The sequence below is a fragment of the Chlamydomonas reinhardtii genome, chromosome 11, assembly GCF_000002595.2.
Source record: "Chlamydomonas reinhardtii strain CC-503 cw92 mt+ chromosome 11, whole genome shotgun sequence".
Classification (NCBI taxonomy): domain Eukaryota; kingdom Viridiplantae; phylum Chlorophyta; class Chlorophyceae; order Chlamydomonadales; family Chlamydomonadaceae; genus Chlamydomonas; species Chlamydomonas reinhardtii.
In genome coordinates, this window is record NC_057014.1 from 3,319,355 (window position 1) to 3,338,379 (window position 19,025).

A 19,025-nucleotide genomic window follows, 5' to 3' on the forward strand; every position below is an offset into this window, starting at 1 on the left:
ATGCGCAGAGGGGCGGAGTGGACAGGACGCGTGCGGAGGTATGCATGCTTCGTGTGGGGGCCCTTGACGGCGGGCGGCTTCTGCGGTGCGGTATGGGCCGCTCCCGTGCCCTGGAGCCTGTGCGCTGTGCCTGCCCGGCTCTCAGTAGTGAGCCAGGCTAGATGATATGCTGTAACTGCGCTCGGGCCGCCAGGAATCAACACGGCCGGGCCACACGGTGTCCGGGCGCCCGGCCACCCCACACGGCGCAGGGCCCACGGACGGGCCCAGCGTCCGCCCGGCGGCTGTAAAAATGCCCAGCCATGATTCATTCGGACGTGTGTCTATATGGGCTTTCTAGGAGCTCCCTGTCAGTGCACGGGGGGCATATCTGGCGCGCGAGTGGGCACGTCGACATGTTTGCCGGGTCCGCATTTCGTTAGGATTCGGGCTACCCCCACTTCAAGGCAGCTTGTTCGCGGTCATAGTGGACCACCTATATGATAATAGGCAAATGGAGGAACCGACGCCAGGAAAGTGGCGACTTTTAGACCAAGCCTTTGCAGCTCGCGACCGGGCCGGCCGCGCGAGAATTGCGAAAACAACTCCTGAGGCCTGACCCAATGCAGCCCAACCAGTGCGACATATGGCCTACACATATGACTGTATATCTAATATTTCACAGCGCTCGCCAGCACCGCCACAAACGTGTGCCAGGCCGGGCCGTGGCACGGTGCCCGGGCAGTGCTCTGCGTGCAGTTCCTAGGCCGCCATGCCCCTCTGGCGCATACCGCTCCTACCCCGCGCCCTCCAGGCACCTCTGCATACATGCATAGCAGTCGCCAGCATCGCAACTCGGCAAAGCAGCCCGCGCACGGACACCGCCTAGGCGGCACCCAGCCCAGGGGTGCGTGCCAGGCCACGCGCTGCGCCCGCAGCCGGCAAGGGCCGCCCAGGCTGACCACGCATGCCGCAATGACGTGGATGGCTGGCACAGATCCTGTGCATAGCGATGCAGGCGGCTCTGTCCAGCCAGCAGCCGCCGACACGCACCCACCCGTGCCGTTCGTGGCCCGCCGCCGCCGACAGCTCAAATGCAGTGCATCCCCAGTCGCGGCTTGGGCGTGGGATTGGTTGAAGGGGCGCCGTACCGCTTCCGATAGTACCCAGAGCCTGTCAGGTCATTTGGGGATGCGCAGAGGGGCGGAGTGGACAGGACGCGTGCGGAGGTATGCATGCTTCGTGTGGGGGCCCTTGACGGCGGGCGGCTTCTGCGGTGCGGTATGGGCCGCTCCCGTGCCCTGGAGCCTGTGCGCTGTGCCTGCCCGGCTCTCAGTAGTGAGCCAGGCTAGATGACATGCTGTAACTGCGCTCGGGCCGCCAGGAATCAACACGGCCGGGCCACACGGTGTCCGGGCGCCCGGCCACCCCACACGGCGCAGGGCCCACGGACGGGCCCAGCGTCCGCCCGGCGGCTGTAAAAATGCCCAGCCATGATTCATTCGGACGTGTGTCTATATGGGCTTTCTAGGAGCTCCCTGGCAGTGCACGGGGGGCATATCTGGCGCGCGAGTGGGCACGTCGACATGTTTGCCGGGTCCGCATTTCGTTAGGATTCGGGCTACCCCCACTTCAAGGCAGCTTGTTCGCGGTCATAGTGGACCACCTATATGATAATAGGCAAATGGAGGAACCGACGCCAGGAATGTGGCGACTTTTAGACCAAGCCTTTGCAGCTCGCGACCGGGCCGGCCGCGCGAGAATTGCGAAAACAACTCCTGAGGCCTGACCCAATGCAGCCCAACCAGTGCGACATATGGCCTACACATATGACTGTATATCTAATATTTCACAGCGCTCGCCAGCACCGCCACAAACGTGTGCCAGGCCGGGCCGTGGCACGGTGCCCGGGCAGTGCCCTACGTGCAGTTCCTAGGCCGCCATGCCCCTCTGGCGCATACCGCTCCTACCCCGCGCCCTCCAGGCACCTCTGCATACATGCATAGCAGTCGCCAGCATCGCAACTCGGCAAAGCAGCCCGCGCACGGACACCGCCTAGGCGGCACCCAGCCCAGGGGTGCGTGCCAGGCCACGCGCTGCGCCCGCAGCCGGCAGGGGCTGCATGGGCTGGCCACACATGCCGCAGTGACGTGGCTGGCTGGCACACAGCCTGCAACACGCCTCTATATGGGTTGAGAAGCCTGGACAAGGATGTGGAGCAGCCACCGGGCTTCTGCCGCAGCCAACCACTTCATCTGTGCGCCCCGTCCGAGCCACAATGACAGACATGGGTGCTACGCTTTCTGCATGCACATCCAAAACGAGACCCGTGAAGGCATGCGCGCCTTCAAATTTTGCACGTGCGTCTTTCCAGCCGTGCTCGTCCGCTGTCCAATGCATGAGCCGCCTACGAAAACCACACCAAAGAACACACACCGACACACGCACATACACGCAAACCTCATGGCCTCTAGGCACTTCCCGGTAACTTATGTATAGGTACAGCATCAAACATTTATGTACAATCGGCCGGCGGGCTCATGTGCCGTTCGATGTGGGCGGTCTTATTTGTAGAGTCAGATCATACATGACGCCCTCCCCATGTGCGCTCCTGTTCGTTTACGGCCTTCTCGGCAGGACCACAAACGAGGATATCCGCAGGGATTACCTTCATACCACGTAATCCGCACTTTATGGCGTCAAAAGCGCATCCACCTCAAGTAAGTTGCGATTAGCTCATCAAAGGCAGGTGGGTGTGGTCATGGTGCTGTTACATCGGTCGCTGCGGCACTGCCGGTCGCGGCCACACGCCTCGCCGCGCCGGAAGGCAGTACGACACGAGTACAGCAGGTCGGGGCGCAGCGGGTTGACGCTGGGGCCAGAGAGCGGCGCCTCACAGAAGGTGCCGCTGACGCAGTGGTTGTCTGCACGCATCAGCAGAACGAGCATGGCAGCACGAATGGTTTACAATTACACGTGGTTGTGGGAGGTTGATTGAAGTGCAAGCTTAGCGGTTGATCCTGGACTCCGGACCAGAAACCCCAACTAAATGCACGCACACGCAGTCACGCACCTTCATCGCATTGCCGACAGACGCCCGTCACGCAGTGCCCGCTGGAGCAATCCCTGCAAGCGAGCACGTGACGCCAATAGACATAGCTAATAAGTGGGCGCAGGCAGCACGTCAACCACACCAAACCCGACGCGCAGGACACGTACGCGCGCGGCCGCAGCCCCTTTCCTACTGATAATACAGCAGAGAACAAATCCCACCCTGTGCCCCGCATCCCGGCCAACCGCCCGACCGCTTCAAGGCACCCATCTACCTGTCTAGGTCGCACGCCCGGCCGTTAGGCACGGCGATGTGGCAGGCGGAGGGCGAGTCGGATCGGAAGTTGTCGCAGAAGGCCACAGGGTAGCCCAGCGCCGCGCAGTCCGAGTCCTCGAAGCAGCCTGTCGCGAGCAGACACACACACACGACGTTACAACCGTTTCTGGGACTGTACAGACTGGGCATCGTGAAGCGCGGCTGCTGGTGGGCCGGCCCCCGCGGCCCCAGATGCATGGGGCCATGCATGCGTGGCAGTATGTCGGTTTGTGCCTGTTGCGTGGTCAAGCCGGCGGCTTGGCCCCTCACCGAGGCAGTGCATGCTGTAGGTGTCATTGGTGCCCTTGGTCGGCCTGGTGGCGGTTGGAAAGAGCAGGAGTTTGGGAAGACGATAAGGCGGAGTGCGGAGACAGGGGAGGTACGCACAGCGATTTTAATTTCTTGAGGAAGGAATGTGATGGTGCAACGGGACCGCGGGTCTCATCCTATACACTCGTACGGCAGGTCCGTTGGCTTGCACTAGCCCCATTGAACCACAGCAGCCGTAGCTCGTCGCTCAAATGCAGATTAAACATTTTTGATGCGGCACTCACTTGTCAGACGCCTGGCAGTTTGGCACCATATTGCAGCTTTGCGACGCTTTCTGCACAGGTGGTGGGCAATGCAGTGCAGCATTGAACGTGTGAGCGGGTTGTGGTGAACCCTTCCCACCTCTCTGCAACCGCCCCCAGCCCTTTCAACGCCCCCTCCTTCAGACACCGCATGTCTAGATCATGATGTTTCACGTGGCCACAACCGCACGCACGGTTTCGCTTTGTCCCTTTGACTTCCCAAATTAACACACGCGAGCGCACCAGGATACAAGGAGTTCCAATGCGGGCTTGCAGGATGTCATACGCCGCCGAGGGCAGGAAGAGAGCCGTGTTGCTGGGGGCCCAAGACTCGGGCCCAATCTGTGAGAGATGGAGAGGTGCAGATGGTGTTGACGCACGTTAAGTAATTGAGTCGGGGACACATGGTTTTGGGTGGCGGGTACAAGCTTTCACTGCCATGGCCGCAGCCAGGCAATTCATAAACTCACAGCTGCCTTGGGACCTCTGTCCTGCGGGTTCCCTTCCTTTGCATTCCCTCACACGTAGCACATGAGTAAATCTTAACCTTGCTACCGGTATCCTGGCACAGCCTACCTGGCAGTTGACCGCCAAGCTGGAGTGAGCGTCCTGGCTGGCGTTGTACGGCGCCACCTGGAAGCACCGGCCCGTGTGGTGCGTGCGGTGAGTGAAGGCGTGTACGGAGTGAGTAGAGGCAGGCCTCTCCAGGGGTGGCGCGTGCGCATGTGGCATGGCCAACTACTCGAACCCAGCTTGGACCCAACTCGAACCCAGCTCACAGCGACGACGTTACTTGCACCAACGGACGCAAGTCACGCAACAGCATATCACAACAACACGCAACAACACACAACAACACACAACTTACCAGCATGTTGGGACAGAACATGACGGTGTTGCCCACATCGCGCAGGCCCGCGGACAGGGGCGGCACCGGGAAGTAGTCCCTGCGTCGTTGGCAGTTTGGAGACCGGGCGGAGGGAGGGAGGAGCAGGCGGTAAGGGGAAAGCGGGAAAGCGGGTGGAAGGAGTTCTGGTTCCGAGCCAGATGAGGCTGCGGCGACCTTAACTGCTCTCCTGCTGCATCATGAAACGCCTGATGGTTTCAGGGAACCCTGCTTCGGCACAACCCGTTGAAACCCCCAAACAGGTAACTAGGCACCCGTACACACCTGGCAATCCTGTAGTGCAGCGTCCTGGGCCCAAGTAGGTTGTTGTAGCCGTTACGCCACACGTCATTGCCCACACGCGGCGCATTGAACAGGTACACGCCGCCCATGAAGGGCCCGCGCACTCCAAGGGCCGTGATCAGACGCAGCGCGGCAATCGCTGCCACGCCAGCGCCTGTGTGCACAGCATTTTACAAACACACACACACACTTATGCATTATCCATACCGTATGCCGGTGCATGGCTTGAGTTGGTAGGAAAGATCTGGGCTGGTCAGCGTGCTTCCAGCTGCTGATGTGTGTGTGCCATGTGCAGGCGGAGTTGGTGACAGCAGTCCGTAAGCGGCACCGCCCCAATGAGTTGCACGTACTAGGGTGTTCATCACATCCCCCTACCACAGGCCCTTCTCCCCTCTCCCTCCTTCCTCTCCCCCGCCTCCGCCCACGTTGCCGCTCTCTTACCCATGCCGTGTCCCGCCACGTAGATGCGCGAGGTGTTGCCGCCGCCTGCCGCCGCCCCCGCCGGCTTGACGCCCACCTCCGTGTAGGCCTTCCGCACCGCCCGCAATAGGTCCACGTCGGTGGCGCTGAATGCCGCTTTCATGTCCACCTGAAGCCGCGTGTCCATGGTAAACCACTCTGCAAGCGCGCATACATACCGTATACATACGTGTACGAGGGGTATTGTCATGTGGCTGAGTGCTGTTGGATAAGGAGGTGGGCGACGGGCCGCAATAACCACGTGGTGATAGATCGGGAGAGGTTTGATTGGGGTGTGAGGATTGCGCAGGCACAGACGCTAGCGCGCTCACACACGCATACGCATGTACCCTACATGCAGAAACACTCGCATGATTCATCTTACGTCGCCACACAGGGTTCAGTTCGCGCTACCAAGCGACTCACCTCCGGCACTTTCGGTCTGGGCGCTGAGGGGGGCGAGCCACGAGGCTGCACAGGAATGAGTGGGGGTGCAAGGTCTCGATCGCGACGGGGCCCAATCAAACCAAGCCGGAAAGAGCACCGGACCAGATATAGCAGGGACATAGGTACAGCAGCCATGGGGCAACTGCACCCATGAAGAGCACACGGGAGTGGCACGTGCTGGCTGGCTGAAACAGCCCCAGTCTCGTAGCGACCATCCCCAAGCACAATTCCCAGGCGGCGCTCACCCCGGTTTTCGTCCCCTCGCAGCAGCACGAACACGTCCGTAGCTGTGCGCATCACAATGGTTGTGTACGTCACCGCCGGGGTCGTGCTGCCCTGCTGCGCCGGCTTCACCCGGTAGTTCTTGACGACGGGCGGGGCCACGATGCCCCACCTCTGTTATCGATTGGCATGGGGGCAAGTGCGTGAGGTGTTGTAGTGAGGACAAGGGCAGTATTGTAGTGAACAGCCTAGTGAACAACCTAGACGCCGCAGTACCGCCAGTATTGTCAAACGCCAGAAATCCTGCTGGCCTGTTCATGGATAAAGATGACTGAACATCGATCTGCACAAACCCACGCACAAAGGTGCACACATGCCGACACACACCCGCGCACATGCGCCCGGGCCTGGACAGACGGCAGGGCCCAGCAGGATACCCATCCCCACCTATCCTCACGCGCCCCCACCCCCAACCCCTGCCCCAACCCCAACCCCACCCCCCCACCCCAACCCCCCACCCCAATCCCATCTACAAGCCCAACCCCAACCCCAACCCGCACCCCTAACCCCGCCTCTACCTGTGCTCCGCTCATTTTAGCTTGTTGAGTTTGGGCTGATATTTACAACCCACCCCAACCCCATCCCAATCCCCAACCCCTCACGCATGCACGCACGCACGCACCTGCATGCAGGCTGTGAAAGCCTTGTCGGGCGTCTTCGGAGACAGACCCCAAAACCTGTGTGCCAGAAAGAAGGGAATGTTATGAAGGAGCCCCTGGATTATATCATCAAGTAAATGGCGGGTAAGGGTACGGCCATTGACGGTTGGCACATTTTTGAAAACAAGGCGGGAACCGGCAATGTATGGTTGCGCGCGCGCGGCACCGATCCAACTGTTTGCAGAATGTCCCTTATTGGCACTCGGTGCGTGCGTGCCGCCGACGTTGCTCACCAGTCGTATGACGCGGCGGTCAGAAATGCAAACAGCGTGTTTTGCGGTTGGCTCGGGTATGGCACATTCCCGGAGCGGTTGAAACCACCGGCGGCGGTTAGGAAGCCGCCCTTGCACTCGCCGGGCCGAAGGGCTGCAGGCGCGTTTAAGTGCGGTTGCACATTTCCGACCAGGTTGCATGCGAGTGCCGATCCAGCAGGACAAATTCAGAAAGCAGACGAACATTGGCTGAAGCAGATTGCGGCTGTGTGGCTCGAGGCTGGACGCCCTCACCGCCGCTCCTTCCCTGCAGCCGCTGACCCTCTTGCCATGAACATCCTACGGCTACTCATCTCAACCCTGCCTAGCTAGGATAGCTCACCAACGCACGTCTTCAGGTCGTCGTCCCAGAACTGTTGAAGACGCGTGCCCCCGTTACTCGACGCAGGGAGATCCGGGCACACGCAGATGCCCGTGTCGCACGTCTGTAGGACATACGGTAGGGCATGTCGCATAAGCGCACACAGGTGTTTGTTATCGACAGCAACTCGCCGGTGTGCAGCTTCGAGGCTTTGCATCGTAAAGCACATGCGAACCCATGCCAACCCTTTGACCGAGAGCTGCATCCTACGCTTTCATGTGCGCTCCCTCGCAATTCCGCACCTGTCCGGTACCGCACACTGTGCCGCAGCCGCCGCAGTTGCGCTCATCGCGTTGGAAGCTGGCAACAGCGACGCATCCCGCGCCGCACCGCACCTGTTTAAAATCATGCAATTTGTGTGTGGATTACCCCAAGTCAGCCAGCGCAGCGGATGGGGTGGCCATCCTGGCTCTCAGGCATCCTGGCCTCGTGCCCCGTGTACCGTATGCACCTTCAATAGGCACCCTCTCCTGTGACATGTTGAGCCCCCCCGCAATAGTCTGCCACCGCCCAGACCGCTCTAGGTCCATCGGTAAAGGTGCACCTCAGCATTGTGTCCACAACTTGCCTTGCCCTTGGGGCAGACGCACTTGCCGTTGCGGCACTTGGCGCCACCTGTGCACTTGTTGTTACAGGCTCCGCAATGCATGTCATTGTCCTTCGACAGGTTCACACAGCCGTCGTTTGCCTGTGCAATGAGTGCGTTCATATAAGCATCTAGGGTCATATTGTTTGGGCAAACACTTTGATTGCGGTGAGCACAGGTCTTGAACGAGCGGCCCCTGGTCATCGTGCGGCACGCAGGAAGTTCGCAGCACGCCACGCAAGCTGCCACCAACCGACTGATAGTCCACCGAGCTTCTACCCAGGCGCCGGCCAAAACGCATGCCGGATACTTACTCCGCAATAGGTGGTGCCAGAGCGGCACTGGCACGTCTTGTTAACGCACACCAAGCCGTCGCCTTCTTTGCAGGGGCATGGCCCCGCTGTGAATGGGGTCGGCGAAGGCGTCGCGACCCCCACGGCCGAAGTAGATTGTTTAAGCGATCGTGTTGATTGTGTTGCCGAAGCTCGCGATACTACCAGCGCGAGCGCGCATACAAGGGCAGTTGAAACGCAAAACGGGCCAACTCTACGTGAAGCCGTCATTTCCGAATACGAATGGCGCATGTATGTACCCTTATCAACGAGTAAGTATGAAGTTGCGCAGAGTCAATGACGCGCTGGGGGCCGCGGCGCGTTACGCGGAGAGAACTGGAGAGAAGCTCCCGGCGAAAAGCGAAATCTGAACATGTACGTGTTGCGTTTTGTGGCATGTTATGTTCGTTGCAATTCAATTGCCAATCCTGAATCAGGGCTGCAGATACGCGCCGCGGCGCCGGTCACGACGCCAAAACCGTGTCGGCGCGCCCGCCCCTGCCCGCCCGCCCCTGCCTGCGCCCGCCGTGGCATGCCCACCGAAACTGCCTCCGCTGTCGAGACAGGCCGCCCCTGCTGAAGCTCACTGAAGTTAGGGGGACCCTGCGCTGACGCTTGCTCATCCGCAACATGACATCCTGAGTCTTATAAGATACTCAGGGTAGCTGAGCACGAACCAGCCCAAAAGCTTCTGACATACGGTACGCCCACTGGCTGCGAAGCTGTTTCTGGGAATCAGTGCTGCGCAACCGAGCCGAGAACGTAGCACTCACGCGCGTCGTACGGCCCGCTAGCCTTTTACACGGCTTCCATTGCAGTGCTCCAAGCAAGATTCACACAATACGATATGGCCATGGCCCTTGCCACGCCGTTTGTCAGAGTTGCATCCTGCAGTCGGCTTGTGGTAAAATGCGATGTCCAGTCAGGAAGGTGGCTGTGCCGTCATGCATTCTTCTTCAACAATATTATCATCTCGGTCCAGCATCCGTGACTCCGTGGCCCCGTCCAAGCTGTCCGCCTGTCCCGCACCGCACAACGTGCAACTCCATACCGCAACATGCACATACGTGCGCTTCCCATTCCACCCACTACAAAAATCGGCTACCGCTGCTCGCCGCGCCTCCACCGCCCTTGCCACTGGCAGTAGCTGCAGCACTGAGGTCAGACAGGCTCAACGACATCCCCAGAGGCGGCGGCACGTCTCCGGCTGTGGCCGGCACTGACATCACTGCCGACCTGCCCACCGCGGGCTGCTGCTGAGCCGCCACACCATCGCGTTGCGCACCACCGCCACCGCCACCCCCACCGCCTGAGCTGCTGCCCTCGCCTCGTCCGCTCCCCCTGGCAGTAGCAGGCGCGGCGGGCAGCCGCGGCACAGGCAGCCCCGCCGCCCGCAGCTGCTCATCCAGACTGCTTCTCAGCTGTGCCACCATGGCCACCGTCGCCGTCGTGGAGGCGGGCCTTGAAGCCGGCCCCGCCCCCGCCCCCGCCCCGGCAGCCGCAGCCGCGGTCTCGTGCTGGCTATGCCATGCTGACGGCGGCGCCCCGCCACTCCGCCTCACTCCAATAATGGCCTGCTGCTGCTGCTGCTGCTGCATGGTGCCGCCAGCCGCCGGCCCGGCCGCCGCTGACGTGGCCCCTGTCGCCAGCCGCTCGCTCCTGAGCTCCGCCAGCCGGGCCTCATGGCTGGCCGCCACGCCGGCGTGCCGCGCCGCCTCCGCCTCCTGCGCCAGGCTGCGGTGCCGGTGCTCCCGGCTGGACAGCAGCGCCCGACCCAACAGGCTGTCCAGCACACCACCGCCACCGCCACCAGCAGCACCAGCACCAGCAGCAGCACCGCCACCAGCACCAGCAGCAGCACCAGCACCAACACCAACAGCACCAGCACCAGCAGCACCAGCAGCACCAGCCGCGTGGCCGCCGCCGCTGCTGGCGCCAGTAGCAGCGCCGCCGCCTCCGTAGCTGCGGGTCCCGGCCGGGGCCGCCGCCTGGTGGCTGCGAGAGGCGAACCCGCCAGCTCCGTCGCCACTACTGGCGCGTGTCGTGCGGCTGCTGTAGTAGCTAGTGCCGGCAGCCACCCCCGCCCCAGCGCCAGCGCCGCCGCCACCAGAGAAGCTAGCAGGCAGCAGCGCGCTTGTGGACGCACTGGCTAAACCGGCTCGCCCGACGGCACCTCCGCTGGCCACGCACCCCGCGGATGGCCGCGGTGCTTGTGCTGCCAGCCGCTCAAGCCCCGACGCCGCCGAAGCTGCGAGTGGGCCACGACGACCTCCGCCCGCGGGTCCAGCACCCCCTGCTGACGCGCCCCCGTTGCCGCGGCCCCCGCCGCGCCCTCCGTACATTTCTGACGTACGGCCTGTGCCTCCCCCCGTGCCGCTCACAAAGCTGTCCTCCTCCAGAGTGGGCGATGCGCATCGCTCGGGCGGCGGCGGTTGCGGCAACGGCCAACCGTCGGTTGCGCAGGAGGCACCGTTGCCGCCGTTGCTGGCCGGGCCGAAGCCGCCCGCGCCACGCTGACCTCGTTGACTGGCGAAGGAGGCGGAGGAGGGCTGCGCATCCACCCACGAGTCCCGCGCCGACGCTAGCTGTACGTGGTCGTCGTCGTAACCGTATGGGTAACCGTTACCGTACGCGTCGTCGTACCCAGCAGTTGAGGCAGCTGCGGCGGGCGCGCGGTGGTTGTTGTGCAGCGGCAGCGCGGGCTGCAGGCCGCCAAAGCCACTGGGAGCCCCCGCCCCCGCCTTGCCGCCGCCACCGCCGCCACCGTTTGACTGCTGCTGCTGTTGCTGCTGGGCGTTGGTCCGGTCACCCAGGGGCCCTGTTGCCACTGCTGCTGCCTGCCTTTGCACCTGCGCCGCATGTTGTTGCTGCTGCTGGTGCTGCTGTTGGTATTGCTGGTACTCTTGGTGCTGGTGGTGGTGTTGCAGGACGGCTGTGGCCGCCGCCACCTGCGCCATCGCATCCGCCGCCAGCTGGTCGCGCAGCGCCGCCGCCGCAGCCGCCGTTTCCGCACCCATCACCGCCGCCACCCGCCGCAACTCGCCCTGGTGCGCGTCCCGCAGCGCAACCGCCGCCGCCGCCAACCGCTCCTTGTACGAGGCGTCGTACGTTTCCGTTAGCTCAGCCACCTCGGCGGCGTGCTGCCGCCGTACGGCGGTTAGCTTGGCCTCGTGCTGCGCGCCCGCCGCCGCCAACGCTGCCGCCAGCCGCTGCAGCTCGGCCTGCTGTCGACAGAGCGCATCCTCCAGCGCAGCGATCTGAAGCAGCAATGGAGTGGGACAGGCCGTAAACGCACGTCAGCCCTCCGCGCATCCATCTCGATGCCGGTACGGCATCAGCGGCTCTTGCCTCTGCCGGATACTCTGAGCATCGTCGCGCACCCCAATCGACCAGCCGCCGAGCCCTCGATTCCAGGTTTGCCACACCCCGGCCCCTTTGCCCCTGTCCCCCATGCGTCTTCCTGCTTGGTGACCCAACCGGCCCTCGTCCCTACCCCTCCTCCTGCCCCCACCTTATCCTCCTGGTCCTCCTGCGCTTGTCGATGCGCCTGCAGCCGCTGCAGCCGCTCCACCTGAGCCTCCATCCACTCCGCCGAGCGCCTCAACGCGTCCGCCTCCTCTGCCGTGCGCTTCAGCTGCTGCCGGTGGCTCCGCCCCTGCTCCTGCTCCTGCTGCTCCCGCTCCTGCGTTGAATGCTGCTCCTGACCCTGGGCATGGTGCGCCTGCTGCGTCTGCTGAAGCTGCTGCGCCTCCTCCTCCTGGGCTGCCTGCGCTTCCGCTTCAGCCGCGTCGCAGGCGCTCAGCTGCAGCAGCTGCGACTCCAGCTCCCGCACCGCCTCCCGCAGTGCCTCGGCCTCAGACCGCAGGTCCTGTGGTCATGGCAGATACAAATACATCTATGAAACGACTAACGGACAGATACGCCGTAAACGCGTTTGCGTTTGCGCCCTCTACAGCATCCCTCTTCTATTGCCCACCAGAACGACTGACTGTGTGTAACTTGGACACACCTGGAATCACACCCGGGCCCTCGGGACTGACCCCAAACCGCACCTGCATCTCCTCCTCCCGCTTCGCCGCGGCAGCCTCCACCTCCGCCACAGCCATCGCCAACCGCGCCTCCGCCGCGCCCTGCGCCGCGGCTACCGCCGCCTCCAGCTCCGCTGCGTGCCGCGCCGCCGCCGCCGCCAGCCGCTCCTGCAGCGCCGCCACCTCCGCCGCGTGCCGCCCTAACAGCGACGACAGCTCCTCCGCATGCGCCGCCTGCAGCGCCTCTCGCAGCCGTTGCAACTCAGCCTGCGCCGCCTCGCCGCCAGCCTTCCCAACGTCACTGCCACCCCCTCCTCCCGGCAGGCCCACACCACCCGCCTCCGCGGTGACGGCCGCGGCGGCCGCGGCGGCTGTCGCCTCTGCTGCCGCCTTTGCTGCCGCCTCCTGCGCATGCGCTGACAGGTGGGCCCGCAGGGACTCCACCGCCGCCGCGTGCTCAGCCTGGAGTGCCGCCCGCAGCCCCTCCAGCTCCGCTGCATGCTGGGCCTCAAGCCGCTGACGCAAGGCCGCCAGCGCGCCCGCCATTCTCTCCTCCTGCTCCTCCGCTTCCGCCTCCTGACGCCCAACAGCAGCCCCTGCAGAGGCCTCGGCGGCGGCGGCGGCTGTAGCCTGCTGCACAGCTGCAGCCGCAGTAGCCTCCGCTACAGCCAGGTCCCGTAGCTCCTGCAGCTGTAACTGCCACTGCCGCCGCTCCTCCGCATGCGCCGCCTCCAGCTCCCTCCGGAGCGCCGCCAGCGCCGCCGCCTTCTCGTCTTCCAGCCGCGCCGCCAGCTGCGCCTCCGCTGCCGCCGCCTCCGCCGCCAGCTGCTGCCGCAGTGCCGCCAGCTGCCGCCCGGTGGAGGCGGCGGCCGCGGCGTGGGCGTCCATCACCGCCGCCGCCACGTCAGCCTCCGCGTCGCCCCGAGCCTGCACCACCGCCCACACCAAGAAGGGTGCCCAGAATCGAGCTCACTCAGTCGGCCATGCCCACTGCACGCAACCCTGCGCCCCGGTGGCGGCTACACACCCACAGCCAACCTCACCAGCAACCAGACCGCACGATCCCGTAATCCCCTACTCGGCGCTCTGTTGCACACGCACACGCGTTTCGACAAGAACAGTCGCACCTGCGCCAGCTGCTCTGCCAGCCGCTCCGCCCGCTCCCGCGCTGCCTCCAGCTGCTCTCCCGCCTCGTCCGCGGCCCGCTGCAGCTTTGCCACACGGTCGTCCACATCACACTGCGCGTGTCAAAATGTCAACATGCGAAGCTGCAATGTCAACGCGAGAATGTGACGTCTCTTGGCCTAGCCCTTGACCTAGCTTTTGGCCTAGCCCTCGGCCACTCTTGCACGTTCCAACGATACGGTATCCCCGCCCCTTCCGCCCACGCTCCCTACCTGTGCCGCCTCCAGCCGCCCCCGTAGCGCCTCCGCCTCCGCCTGCAGCGCCGCATGCGCCGCCGACAGCGCCTCATAGCGGCCCGCGGCCGACGCAGCCGCAGCGGCCAGAGCCTCGTCGGCCTGTCCGGCGCGGCAGGGGAAACGGCATGTAGAGCGTGTGGCTGTGCACGCATGGTTGCCGTGCTTCACGTGACCGCTGTCGGTCGGCGCTGTGAAGAGCAATGGGTTGGTGCTGTGACACGCGCGTATGCCCTGCCGTGCTGTGTGCCTGGTTTGTGCCCCCGCATCAGGCCTGTGCTCACCTGGCGCCGGGCCGCCTCGCGCACCTCCGCCAACGCCGACCGCACGTCTTCCACTGCAATGTAGCGCCGCGGGTCTGTGGCAGCAGAGCAAAGGCAAACGACAGCCGCTCATTGCTCTGCCCTGACAGCAACAGCCACTGGAAGGCAAACACACGGCATCCAAGCCACCCCCTCAAACAAGGAAGGCATCCAAGCTGCGTAACCAGAAAACGCGCACCTTTGGCGGCCGCCAACTTGGCATTCAACTCCTTCAGACGCTCGATCTCCTCGCGCGCCGCCCCCAGCAGCGCGCCCGTCGCGGCGGCTGTAGCAGCTGCCGCCGCCGCTGTGGCGGCAGTAGCAGAGCCGGGCATGTGCTCATCCGTCTGCGCCGCCGACTCGGCTGTAGCAGCCCGGCGCGCCTCAAGCCCGCCGTTACCCCGGCCAAAGCCGCCCGCTGCTTGGCCCGGAGGCGAGCCCAGGCCCGAAGGCCCGCGGGAACCAGAGGCCGCCGCCGCTGCAGCTACGGCTGCGCCCGGCTGCTGTCGTTCGTGTGTGGCCCCATGCTCGTCATCACGCCCGACCATCTGCGCCCTCAGCTCAATAACCCCCTCGCCACCCTGGTCATCGTCATCGTCGCTGAACAGCGCATGCGCCAGCGACCGGGCGGCGTCAGGTCCCAGCGGTGTCCCGCCGGCCTCTGCCTCCTCGCCGCCGTCACCATCGCCGCCCTCCGTGCCTTCATCGTCACTGCCGCGGCTCCAGCCCACGTCCCCGCCCGTGCTTTCCCCCGTGTGGCGGCGGCTGGCGCCGCCTTGAGGCGCCGCGCCGCTGGGAGTGGCCACTGCGCCAAAGTCACTGAAGGCGCTCTGTGAGGGCTCGGCGCTGCACCCGCCAAAGCCGCCTCCGGCCTCCAACCCGCCGCCGTCACAGTGCCCGCCGACGTCCACCTGCAGACCCCGCCCGGCCCCTCTCGCAAAGCCGCCAACGCCGTTGCCTTCACGGGGCCTCGCGCCACCGCCGTGCTGCTGGCCGTCCTGGCTGTAGCACTGCCCACCGCCGTGGCTGTAGCAGACGGGGCCGCTGCCGCCGCCGCCGCTGTGCGCCGCCGCCAGCTGCTCCTGCAGTGCCGATACCAGCCGCTGCAGCCCCTCACAGCGGTCCTGCTCCTGCCCCAGCCGCTCTTCCAGGCACTGCACACTCCGCACAAGCTCCGCCACCCTCGCCGGCCAGCCCAGCCGCCCCTGCTGCTGCGGCGGCCCCTGCTGCTGCTGCTGCGGTGGCTCTGCTCCGTCACTGCGACCGCAGGTGCTGCAGGCGCCTGTGCCGTTGCTACTGCCGCCCTCGCCGCTTGCGCTGGTGCTACTGCCGAAGCCGAAACCGCTGCCACCTGGGGTTGACGCCGCGCTCAGGGCCCCAATGCTGGCTGCGCCAGTGCTGGAAGCAGCCTGGGTTGCGGCCACCGGGGCCACCTGGGCAGACGCGAAGGTGCCGCTGCCGGCGCCAAAGCCGGGACCGCCGGCTGCTGCAGCTGCCTCGCCGTGCTGCTGCTTGAGCTGTAGCAGTTCCTGCAAGTACGACACCTGCACATGGGAGAAAGTGCCAGCACGTAGTCCAAGGTCAGTCACAAGCCACATAGTCAGCGCATGCATCACCGGTCAGTGCACACGCCGGTACACGTCCCTGCCCAATGTCTGTGTGCATGTACGATGTCGCAAGGACACAAGAACACTGCGATGGGCTCTGTTGGCACCGTGGTTCGGTCTGCATTCACCACCAGTCACTACCCCACCTGGTGCGCTGCCGTCCGTGCCTCCGTCCGTGCCGTCGCGGCCTCCTCCTGCAGGCGTCGCCGCTCCTCCGACGCGTCAGCCTGCAGGAGCACATGACAAATGGAGCTTGGTGGTGCCACTTTGCAGCCGTTGCAACACGACTGGCTCAGCATAAGGCAAGCACGCGGCACCGAAGCCCGACCACTCGGCGCCGCCAAAAAATATGTAGTACACCCGTGGATGTTCGGACCCCAACACCCAGACACCTTGCACAATACGTAACCTTTCTCTCGCCAACACGCGCCAGCGTGCACGCACGCACACAAACCCACACATACACACCTGCACTCGGCGAAGCTCCGCATGCAGCCGCAGAAGCGCCTGGCCCCCGCCACCGCCAGCCGCCACCTCCAACTGCATTTTTAACCCGTACGGCCGTGTCAGGCAACCGGCAGTGCCAGCAGCTTGGTGGCCATTTACCGGCGCAGCCCCCCAAGTCTGTATGCAAACTACTGGTCTTAACCTCTCCTAGACTCCAGCGCCAGCCCTTCGCCCACACGGCATCTGGACCTCCCGCCCGCCCTCAGACTTGCACTTACGTCCACGTGCTCCTCCAGCGCGGCCTGCAAGCACTCATTCGCCGCCGCCAGCTCCCGCCCGTCAACCTCCACCGCCGCCAGCGCTGCCGCCAGCCGCCCCCGCGCCGCCTCCGCCTCGACAGCTGCCGCTTGAGCTGCTGCCGCCGCCTCCTGCTGCCGCGCCGCCGCCGCCTCTGCGTTTGCCAGCTTCGCCTCAGCTGCCTCGGCACGCTTCGTGACCACATCAAGTTGAGCATGCAGAGCCGCTGCTTCAGACGCAGCCGCCTGCTGGACCTGTCGTTGTTGTACGGTTGTCACATTGGGCATGGTAATGCATAGGTTCAATTGGAGTTACAGGGGTCACCTCCCGTGACTCCATGCCTCATCCGCACTTGACAGGGAACGGTGCGTGCGCCGGTACGCTTGTACATACGCGCTGCTCAGCCTGCTTGTTTGCGGTGCTCCCACTCCAATTGCTGGCCCGGCGATACGGCGTGTGCGGCGACGGGCCAGCAGCCTCTTTCCGGCTTTGGCCCAACCCCCAGTCCCATCCCTCCAGCTTGACAACTTGCGGCCCACACGCACCTGCTGCAGCTGCGCCTGCAGCTCCTCACCACCGCGGCCGCGGGCAGTGGCCATCAGCCGTGCAGCGCCCAGCTCGGCTGTAGAAGAGAGGAGAGGTGAAGGGATCAGCGCCGCTCAGCCCAAGGCCAAGATCTCAACCCTGGAAGGCCTTTTGCCTCAACATACTGTTGACAACGGGATATGCATGCCAAACCCACACGCAGCTTGCAGTCGTCCCTCAGTGGAGGACGGAGTCCCCTCAGGTGCCCGCTCGCATCCAAAGCTCCTTACATGCCAGCCGCTCCCGCTCCGCCGCCGCCGCCTCCAGCGCCGCCGTCGCGTCCCGCTCCGCCGCCGCCAGCCGCCCGGCCAGCGTGGTCACTTCTTGCTGAAGCAGCCCAATCTGGGAGAGGGCGCAGCGAGAGCAGATAGAGTAGGAGGGGTGAAGACGTCGACGTTGTAGGTTGCACCGGGGGTACGGGAAGGCTCCTGGCCAGCCCGATACAATGTCGACACATGAGCCACGGCCAGCTACATGAAGAGCAGCGCAGCGTTCTTCGCTGTCTGGTCCGTGTTTTGTGTGAGTAGCGCTGCCCGCTGCCCTGGCTTTCGCACCTGTCCCAGTCTCGCCGTAAGGTCCGACTGCAGCTCCGCCACCACCGAGCCCTGTCATGATATGGAGCGGCAGGTGCAGAGGCGGCTTGGGCGACAGGCTGCTGAGCGCAAGTGCTGAAGAGTGGATATGCGTACGCACGTCGAGCACGAGATGTACGCTGCGGCCCTTCCCTTGCTCGCTCAACCTTTGCCCAGACCTTGTGCAGGCCCCGAGGCCCGCCAAGCAGAGTCCGCGTCCCCATCCCTACACCTCTACAGCCACCCCGCCCGCCACCATTACCACCAGAGGCAGCCCCCACCTGTGCCAGCGCCAGCCGGCCCTGCAGGTTGCCCCCTAGCAGCGCCACATCCCGCCTCAGCGCCTCCACCTCCGCGCCCAGTCCCCAGTTGTCGCGCTGCAGCGCAGCCACGTGCGCCGTGGTGTCCTCCGCCTGTGCGATCAGGTGCCACGTGTGAGCGTGTGGGTTCGCGTGGTGTCAGTCGCATTTGCGATGGAGCAGGTTGGTTCGGGCGAGTGGAAAGGGCTGGCACTGCGTTGCGGGTGACTTGGGGCTGTGAACTCCGGGCGCAACACGCGAAGCGGCATACACACCTACCCCAGCCCGCCCGAATGTACCACACCTGCTGCGCCGCCCCCGCGGCCCGCCGCTGCGCGGCGTCCAACGCCTCCCGGAGCTCCGAGTACTTGCGCTGAAGGCGCTCGAAGTCAGTGCTGGGCGGCAGCGTCTGCCATCCTAGGTGAGTGCCGTGCTCGGAGCCGCTTGCACCGCTTGCCGCGCAGGTCGGTGATGGTCCCATCGCTGGATGCGCATCCTGTCCCTGGTATCCGCTGCTCGCAAAGCTGTGTTCAGACGCTGCTTGCGGTGGGAGAGTCTCTGTTAATCGATGCACGATTTTCGCGTCACCAGCATCGCCAGCCCAGCGGTGACCACCCCACGGCGAGGGCGTTGAGTTCGCCGGCATTCTGTAGGCTTGAATTTCTGGTGGTTGCTCAGTGCCCGCGCGTGCCGAGCTGGGTTCGGCTGTCACCAGCCTCGGCTGTCCAAAGGCAGATGGCCTGAACGTCCAGCCAAGGCTTGACGCAGGTGGGAGCTCCATATTCAAATCCGTTAACGGCTAGACCGCAAAAGAGCAGGAGTTGGGTCTGCGTCGCGGCATTTTGACTGCGGCTCACAACCTCGCTATACGTCAGCTTTAGGAGGAAATTACATATAGTGTGCTAAATTGGTATATGCAGCAATTTGATAAGATTGCGAGAGCGCCGGGCAGGTGGGCAGGTGGC

General features: G+C 64.4%; 2 protein-coding genes across 3 annotated transcripts; both read right to left on the reverse strand.

Moving 5' to 3' along the window:
* Positions 1–1,698: 1,698 nt before the first annotated feature.
* On the reverse strand, positions 1,699–8,881 carry CHLRE_11g480250v5 (uncharacterized protein). Of its 2 annotated transcripts, none has more exons than XM_043067716.1 (18): positions 8,488–8,881; positions 8,156–8,275; positions 7,830–7,922; positions 7,549–7,651; positions 7,188–7,320; positions 6,918–6,972; positions 6,259–6,409; positions 5,993–6,037; positions 5,549–5,725; positions 5,090–5,261; positions 4,787–4,865; positions 4,495–4,551; positions 4,162–4,260; positions 3,901–3,950; positions 3,617–3,660; positions 3,306–3,432; positions 3,053–3,105; positions 1,699–2,903 (listed from the first exon to the last, which is right to left on the reverse strand). In XM_043067716.1, the coding sequence occupies exons 1-18, from the start codon at positions 8,734–8,736 to the stop codon at positions 2,719–2,721; spliced, it is 1,992 nt and encodes a 663-aa protein (XP_042919721.1). In that variant the 5' UTR covers positions 8,737–8,881; the 3' UTR covers positions 1,699–2,718. The 2 variants fall into 2 exon arrangements, with proteins under 2 accessions (XP_042919721.1, XP_042919722.1); XM_043067717.1 differs by having other exon boundaries at positions 1,815–2,903.
* A 410-nt stretch (positions 8,882–9,291) lies between these two features.
* Positions 9,292–18,951, reverse strand: CHLRE_11g480300v5 (uncharacterized protein). Its single transcript, XM_043067718.1, has 15 exons — positions 18,365–18,951; positions 18,043–18,174; positions 17,744–17,794; positions 17,420–17,531; positions 17,150–17,226; positions 16,586–16,858; positions 16,329–16,400; positions 16,007–16,087; positions 14,453–15,797; positions 14,236–14,309; positions 13,931–14,053; positions 13,661–13,771; positions 12,558–13,460; positions 12,017–12,373; positions 9,292–11,762 (listed from the first exon to the last, which is right to left on the reverse strand). The coding sequence occupies exons 1-15, from the start codon at positions 18,539–18,541 to the stop codon at positions 9,594–9,596; spliced, it is 6,057 nt and encodes a 2,018-aa protein (XP_042919723.1). The 5' UTR covers positions 18,542–18,951; the 3' UTR covers positions 9,292–9,593.
* Positions 18,952–19,025: the final 74 nt, after the last annotated feature.